The 8,830-nt window shown below is 55.2% G+C and overlaps 1 protein-coding gene across 1 annotated transcript in view; it reads right to left on the reverse strand.

Annotated features, from left to right (window-relative positions):
* LOC113211519 (homeobox protein B-H2-like) overlaps positions 1 to 8,830 on the reverse strand; it is a 37,823-nt gene that overhangs the window by 6,602 nt on the left and 22,391 nt on the right. Inside the window, exon 2 of the mRNA XM_052265392.1 lies at positions 6,086 to 6,323. Within this exon, the coding sequence (XP_052121352.1) occupies positions 6,086 to 6,323 (238 nt within the window). The remainder of the gene's footprint in view (positions 1 to 6,085; positions 6,324 to 8,830) is intronic.

Consider the following 8,830-nt stretch of genomic DNA (forward strand, 5'->3'; position numbering starts at 1 on the left):
CCCCCTCCCCCTCCTGGCTGCCGTGCCGCGCCAAGCCAGAAACGTGATCTCCCACGATTGAAATTGATACAGCCTTGAAACAACTCTCTGGTCGGATTTGTCAGCACACCGCTTTCTGCTCCCGCCCCTCTCCCTGCTCTGGCTTCTCTTGCTTCTCAAGGATATATTTTTTGTCTTCTTGCCTCGCGGGGATAATACCGTTCAGTTAAGGCATTTTTTGTTTGTTTGAAATTCAATTTGCCGGGGAGCGCGCTCCGGCCGTAATAGAAAAATTAGAGAAAGTAGGGCTTGAGCGTTTCTTTCTCTTTGACTTTGTTTGGAAAGGCTCCATGTCACATGTGCCGCGTGATGCAGCAGCAGCAGACCAAGGACGAACGTAAGACGCGCATCACTCGCACACACGAGCCGCACAAGTATTATAAATCATCACGCTTCCCACAAAGGGACAAAACGTTATTTAAACCCGTTCCATATCCATTAACTAGCAATCGCTTCACGCGTGGAAGAGCTTTGCAGCCGAACGGGCGGTGTCACAACTCCACACCGAGCAGCAGCGTCCCGAGCAAGCAGCAGCTCGGCTATGGGAAGGAGCAAACGAGATGAAACCACACGATTGCACAATCCTCTTCCACATTTCTTAGGCCTCGAAATTTTTCCTCATTCAAACGGCAGCAGCAGCACCGGTTGCCAAAGCCTCCTCGCCCCTGTCCAGTCCACCTCTACTCGGCGACAGACAAAACGCTACACGAACGGGCCCTGTACAATAATTTATAGCGCATTACCTCCGCATGCCCGCACACCGATACCTCTTGTAATAATAATTCGCCCGCTAAACGACACACGCGGTGCGGTATGTTGCGCAGGCAAATTTATCATCGTCACCCTCTCCTCTCCCTCATCGCTCTGCTGGCTTCCTTTTTCATTTTATTATTCTTTCCACATCAAATTAATATTTAATTGGGACCGTGTGCGTTGTGGGCTGCGAGGCGCGCGGGGGGTTTAAAGGCCGCGCCACCCATTGGCACGACGAATTACACAGTTGTGTGGAGAAACTGAACGGGGTCGCTGCATGACTTGTTATAATGATAAGGTCATATAAAAGTAGTAATAATAATAGCGGCAGCAAGCGAGCGAGCGCATTGTAGGGCGGCTGCGGTCGCGAGCGAAGTCGGTTACGACAAAAACCTCCCGTGAATGAGCGGCAACAGCAGGCGCGCCAACCTGATGGAGAAAAATTATCGAGAGGCGAGAAGGAGAGGTGGGAAGATGTGCGTGCGAAGAGGGCGGCATATTACTCATCGAATCAGCAACTCCCCCCCCCCTCTCTCCTTGACCCACTCTCTTGCTCGAACAAGCCCTTCTCCCCATCGTGCTGGACAGCCATGAACTTATTCCTCGAGGGCCAATCATTTTAGCAGCAGAAAAAAATTAGAAATAATGATGGATAAAATGTAGTTCGTGACGGACGTTATGTAATACTAATTCATCGCCCTTGTATAGAGTAATATAACCTCGCATGCACTCAACCCCCTACCCTTGCCACCACCGGATCAACAACATATGGGATCAGGCCAGATGCTTATCACGCTCTCTCTCTCTCTCTCTCTCTCTCTCTCTCTCTGACACACACTCGAGCTCTTCCGGAACAATAAAGATTCTGGGGCAGGGACACCTTCGAGCACACAATCCATCCATCCACTCACAGTGGGAATATCATATCACGACGATGGGAGCCGCACGACGAGTGGCGGGGCGCGGCGGCACCAGGTAAACGTCCAAGTATTAATGGAGATAATTAATTTCTCAATGTCGCCGTGCTGCCTGCTGCATGCATTGAGTATATATATGATATGGGCCTTTCCCACAGTCTGCAACAAGCTTGCTAACCTCGCCAACACCCGCACTTATAAACACAACACAAAACACACACACACACACACGACATCTATCACGCAGGCAAACTATTACAGCCCGCAAGAGCTCCCCGCTCAAGAAAGTTTCTCAGATTGCTTCTTTTTCTTTTATCGCCGCGCGGAGGCGCCACGCCGCCAAGGACTGTTGAATACATTTTCCGAGTACAAACGCTGCAACGGCGGGCAGCGGGTCGTGCTATAACAACACGTTTCGTACCACTTAAGGATTAACATCCCATAAGAACGAGCAGCGCCCCCGCGGTCTCGCCGAGCACGCCTACACCACAACCATGGCACCCCCGTGGCGGGCGGGCCCCGCCCCTTGTTGGCGCCGCCGATCCGATAAAGGCCAACTTAAAAGAAGCAGGGGACTCTGTGTTCGTATCACTCACTACGTGCCCCTACTCTGACAATAGTTATCGATGACAATAAATAAGTTTCTCTAGATGTGTGGTGCCCTGCTACCCCACAAGCGTTTCGGGCCGGTTTGTTTTCCGGAAAATTAGAATCGTCTGTAGAAAAAATGGGAAAAATTTAAATTTCCAGGAAATTTGAAAACGTTTTTTTTTTTTTCAAGAAAATATAAAATATTTTTTAAAAAATTAGGAACCCTGCCCGCCAAGTGGCACCCCTTACGCCGGTGTCTGCCCCCCGCGAGGTCGGCCCTTTGTTCCATACGCGGCCATCATTAGGGCGGGCAGCAGAGCAGGTGATGGACAAGGCGGCAGAACGAAACGTCGGCGGGGTGTCCGTCCAGCGGAGACCACACTGCGATTTACAACACATCACGGCCAACAGACCCCACAGCCGACAGCTCGATATCAGCAACCATTTGAATTTTGACAACCGCAGGACACAAAAAAAAATACATTTTTTTAAATAAAAATTCTTTCCTATTTGTGACGGTGTTTGGAGCCTTATCGAGTAGTCGGGGGTGGGAGTGGGAGCGCGTTAAATAGGCGTGCCACCTGTAATCAATCAGAGGCGAGGGCCCTTCTGGCTCCGCTGCCCATCCGAGGACGACGCTTCCCATCAAAACGCACCACACACTATCGCCACACCCCGACACAAGAACGAACAGAAAGGGCCGCCGAATAATAAAAAGATTCAAAATAAAAAGTAAAAAATTTTGAGTGGAAAACGCAGCCGGGTATGTTTTGAACCCGTGTGGCTGTAAAGGTGCGTCGGAAGCCAGGCCGTGGGCGCGCACGCGCGGAGCGGATATTCTGGGTCGCCGTGTGCAGCGCGGTTGCAGATTCGTTCCGTAAAACGGCAGCCCGTGTCCTTCCGCGTGTTTCACGCCTATCGGCGGAAGGGCAGCCGGGCTGGCTGGCCGCGCGGGGCGGGCAGGCGTGAAGCTGATTAAGGATGGCATTGCCTGTTTTTTATTCCCTTTCCTTCTATCCATTTCCTCGGGGGATAATCCCCACAACCAATAATATTCCATCATCACTAGCCGTGCTATTTCATTTACCCGCGATTCCACATCGGTTTGCTCAAAACTACTGCGTACCTCGTAAAAATCAAACGGCGAAAGCCTTGACCGCGTCGTGTATGTTCGATTAGCGCTACAACAAAAACGGCCGCACAATACTTCTATACGGTGTGTCGGCCGTCCGAAAATGGGAGTGAAAAATGAGTCGGCGCGGCTCGGCGGGGCGGCGGCGGCGCTGCTGCTGTGGTCAACGCGATTAGACCACAATGGGGTGCGCCGGGCGCGCTTTTCACACTCGAGATGCGGACCGATGATTGTATTTGCCCGAAACACGTTTCCAATCATTTTCATTTCCACACATTCCGTGTTGCGTTGTGCCGCCCCGCTGTTCGCCACTCATTAGCACGGCGCTTGCGAGCACCCCGCCGGGCGGGCCAGTATGGCCGCCCCGCACCAGCTCCGCGGCCTCGATGTGCGGGGCTGGGACTGACCGCCGAAAAGCCCCAGGACGCACGTTTGTGGAACGCGCCCAGCCGCCCGAAGCGGCAATCAGAGGAAGAGAGAGAGAGAGAGAGGGATTTAATTTATTAAATCCATGAGCCGTCGAGGCCGGGGCGTGGGCGGGCAGCTGCATCTTCCGAAACGCTTTCCGGACATATGTGTTGCACAGGGAGGGAGGGGAGAGGGCGGCGAGAGAGAGAGAGAGAGAGAGAGAGAGAGAGAGAGAGAGAGAGAGAGAAAGATAGAGAACGATAGAGAGAGACGAAAATTTGGCAGAGGCACACGACTACTCGTCTAAAATCCCCGAGCACGCACGTGTTATGTAAACAAAGGTGAAAGTTGCGTTGGTTTTAGAAGGGATGCCTCGCTCGGTCCCACACACACTGTGCGCGGCCGCGGCCGGCCAGCGCCTGCCTGCCTGCCTGCCGTTTCGGTATGAGATCTCATCACACAAAGTAGTTCTTTCCTCGTTTCCCGCCCTATATTCCAACCCAACAAACGCTTGCTGCCGCACAAGCAGACTCGTTTTATTAAAACATACACACACCAGCAGCAGCGCAACGAGTCGCTGGTTCCGGCCAGACTCCATTAGGCGAACGTTTCTGCCACGTTTCCGCACCACCTCCACGGCGGCGCAACAATGAATCGGACGGACACCCGCGCGGCCTGTCTCATTCAAATGACGTTGACTTAGCGATAGACATAACCCGCCACCCCTCTCTCCCACCCCCCTTCTCTCACTGCCCTACGCACTTTCCACCCCCCCCCCCCTCTCCCTTTCCTTCTCATTAAATGCGGCGGGCGGAAAGCTGCTCCCCGCCGCCACCGCCGCCCCGCCGGCGAAGCCATCGACGCGTCAATTAACAATTTTGCGTTGATAGTGTCTGCTTGCGGCGAAGAAGAGGCGTTTGTGCGGCGGGAAGTCGCTCGCGCGCGCCCACACACACTAACATTCTCTCTCCCTCTCCCCCCCCCCTTCTCTCTCACACACACACACACACACACACACACACACACAGGTCCTGGTGCCCGGGGGAGCGTGTGCGTTGATCACAAAGTTGTAACGTAACCACTCGCGGGCCGCCTCTCACCCCTTCTCTCTCTCTTTCTGTTCCCCCATCTCTCTCTCTCTGTATGAGCGTCGTTGCATGCGCGTTGGCCCTACTCCCTTTGCCGTTCCGCTCGGCCGGGCCTAACCCTCCAGCGTGCGCCGACGCCGCCAGGGCCGCCGCCGCGCCCCACCGGCACCGGCCGTCTGCCCACTAACAGGTAATCTCATTCTGAAACTAAAAGGTCATAATTAGATTGTCATTGTTTCGGAGCGGCCGGGGCCGGGCAGTGGTGCGCTGCGCGGTACTCCCCACCCGCGCACCGCTCTGTGAGCTCCTGCAGCAGCAGGACGCGACGCGCGCGCCGCCGCGGTCAAGCCAGGCGTGAACGTGAACCACCAGCGGGCTACCGCAACGCGCGGCCGGGGGCAGGGGGGGATCTGGTCTGGGGGGGACCGTCCCGCAGCCGCGTGTCCCTATCCTAATGAAATGAAACTGCCCCCCCCCCCCACCTGGGCCACCGCCGAAACGAAATCGCGCGCCATCTCGAAAATGAGATTGGAATCACGACGGCTTGCTGGGCCGGTGGGCTGGGCCGCTGGTGGTGGGCTGGGCCGCGCGCACTTTGATTGTTTTTGTAACGGCGTTGTGGATACTACGGAGAAAGGCGAAGCCATCTGTCATGCCGACGCACATCAACTGCGCGCGGTTAGTAGCTGCTGCTTTTCCCTTTTTTACTTCCCCTCTTTCCTGCTTTGCGTTATCGGTTTGTTTGCCGCCCTTGTGGGCGGTGGGGGCCGTGGGGGCGGCGCCAGCGACTGGTCAGCTCCGTCCCCAACGGGCCGCCCCCCGCCCGGTCAGGTGTTCTAAGAACCACTCATCTGTCTTGCCACCGCTCTATGCACCCCCACCCTCCCCTCCACAACAAACGGCCACCACTTCCAGCCCTTTTGTTCCTGTTGACAAAAACATGACACGGTCTGCCCAACTTGTCACAAAGAAAGACAAACGTCATTAAGTTTGACCCCGTCGTTCACAGAGCCAGCCACTCGATTGTACGCGATCCCCGTTGGCGAAGTAGCTGGCGAGGGTCAGCTCCGGGCGGGCCAGGTCAGACCCTGGTTAGGCCCTACCTGAGTCTATTCTTTGGGTGAAATAGAGTATAGGACATAGTTTTCAAAGCTCACCTGCGGTTCTGGTACCAGGTCTTGACCTGGGTGTCGGTCAGCGACAGCTTGGCCGCCAGCTCCATGCGGTCCTGCACGCTCAGGTACTTCTGCCGCTCGAAGCTTTTCTCGAGCGTTTGCAGCTGGTGGTCAGTGAAGGCGGTCCTCGCCTTTCGCTGCTTCTTGGACGAGCCGCAGGCACCCGACGAGGACGAGTTGGCGCTGTGGGAGCCGCCCTTGCCGTCGTCATCTTTGTGGCCTGCGCAACAAAAGACAAAAAAAAAAAACGCACATTAAAACACGTGTCAGAAACGCAACAAAGTTTTCTTGTTGTTGGACCCTACTCTGTTGGTTTTTTTTTGTCTTTTTTTGATATTTTTATATTTGTTTGAATTTTCCTGAAATTTTTCCATAGAGTGTACACTTTGCTTTTTCGCGTGAAGCACCTCGGCGTGACCTGCTCTCCGAGCCGAGATCGAGCACACGTTTGACCTGCACGTTTGACACGGCTCGTTCACAAACATGACCTCCCTCCCGGTGCCGCAAGGTGTCGGAGGAGGCCGTAAGCCCGGTGGGCTGCGCGCGGGACACGCCCCCTCAGGCCCTTGGGCGCGCCAGGGGAGCCATAACGCCGAGCATAACACTGCTTTCCCACCCGGCTCACAACACCTTCCCAAACCGGACGGCCGGACGGCCGACTTCCCAAAAGTTATTTCTGCTGCTTATTATTTTGGCAATAAAGGTGTCAGGGTGTACGCGGGGCTGGGCGAGCTGCAGCAAGGCGCGCCTTGTTACCGAAACACAAAAGTGGCCCTTTTGTTGGGACCACTTTCGGGAATCGGATTAGCGACCCCCTCACGCCTGTCCGGGACTCCTCTTCCACACCGATTGAAATGTCGGCCGTCCGGTGTGACTTTTGCGCCTGACGGGTCGAGTTTAGCAAAGTGGCAGCAAGCGCTAATCCGACCTCCCCGCTGCGCGCTCGCGCAGGGGCGGCGGCTACTTCCGGCGCGAAGGGAGGGAGACTTTGAATGAACAATGCGGGGAATGAATGAAATCATTTCCGGATCATCCCTATCATCGTCCTCTTTGTCGTGAGACGCGGTGCACTGGATGCAACCAGTCCACTTAGCAGCGCGCGACTCATACAAGATGACGCGGCCGCCATGTCGCCGGCCGCGAGACCTAACTGAACTCCCCCCGCCGCCCTCCCCGAGCGCGCCTCGCGCCTCCCTCCCGTGAGACAACACGGCAGAGGAGAGGGAGGCGATGGGAGGAGCGATCGCGAGAGAGAGAGGGAGGGGGAGCGCAGCGCACAGCATCCAAGCCGTCTATTACCGCTCCCCCACTCCCGGCCCTCTCACTAACTTGCCGACTTCGCGGCTGGATTGGTCCTCTCTCTGTCTTTCTCCCTCTCTCTCTCTCTCTCTCTCTCTCTCTTCGTGTCCCTTTCACACAAACACACACACATACTCTCTTCCCTCCCCCTCTTTCTTTCGCCTTTGACGGCGAAGTGCAAAGAACTTTTTACTTCCCTCTTTCTTCCTTTTCTCGCTCTCAATGGGACGTGATCGAAGCGTTTGATTACTTGGGCCCTCGCCGCCATTACCTTCGCCGATCATTAATTTTCATTCTTTTTCCCCCCATTTCTTTCTCTTTCTTTGCCCTTCGTCTACGCTCTTTTTCATTATTTTCCGATGCTCTTTCCCTGCTCGCTGGCTACACTCTGCTTTTAGCGAGGAAAAGTCCCCGCTTGCCCCTGGGGGCCACCGCTTCTGCCCACTCGCCGTCCTGATGTCTCACTTCAGTAGCCACGGTCCACTCTGCTGCCCCTGCCGCCCCGCGCAACCCTCGCTCTGCTCCTTGCGGTTTGCAAAGTCGGGTCGCGTCCGGATCGGGTTTTTAAATATTCACGACTTTGGACAAGTCGAGCAAAGCATCTCCCCCACGCGGCCAGAAAGGGATCGCCGATTTCGCTAAAAAAAAGAACGAGGAAAAGAGGGCGAAAAGGGGATAAAACATGCAACGACGAGCGGGCAAGTCTCTCTTGCACGCACACACGGACACACACACACACTTTAGCGGGTAAGTGGACACCACCTCAGTAAGTGGGGGCAGTAGCCCTGCCGACTCGATACTCCTCGCGACTTTGCTCTCCTTCTCCCAGGAGGATAGAGCGCCTCTCCACTCACTCCTCTCTCCCTCTCTCGTTCCATTTGAGCTCCAAATCAAGCGAGAAGGCCCCACTGAGAGTGGTTCAAACAGCTCCGGGGAGGGCGCTTCTGCCCCCGGAGGGCCAAAGGGAAGACGAGAGCGGGGGAGGGGGGGGGGCTGGCTGGGAGGGGCAAGGGGAAACTGTCCGAGGCCAGCACGGCAGCTCCGTTGGCCAAAGTGGGTCCAGTCACGGGGAAAGTCCCGACCCGTCGTACTGCATTAAAACTTTTTTCCCTCCGCAGAGTCCTCCTCCTTCCATCTCGCCATATTACGCAAAACGCGCTAAGAGCGGAACGTAATAATCTATCAAGAGAAATCATAATAAAACAGTAGAAAAGGACACGCGAAACAGAGGGAAAGAGCAGCTGTAAAAAATGCGCGCGCGGGGAGCAGCTAAGGGAAATAAAAGGAAATAAAAGCATTGGCTCGACCGGTGTGTCTTATACATGCTGCTTTGGCTCGTTGAGAAGCGTTTCACGGGGCGGAACGGGAGAAACAGAGAGAAGTAACACGCCGATAACTCTCATTGCCCTCGCGGTAAAAGGGAAGGGA

Source organism: Frankliniella occidentalis, unplaced genomic scaffold (genome assembly GCF_000697945.3).
Source record: "Frankliniella occidentalis isolate FOCC.00 unplaced genomic scaffold, Focc_3.1 Scaffold26, whole genome shotgun sequence".
Taxonomy (NCBI): domain Eukaryota; kingdom Metazoa; phylum Arthropoda; class Insecta; order Thysanoptera; family Thripidae; genus Frankliniella; species Frankliniella occidentalis.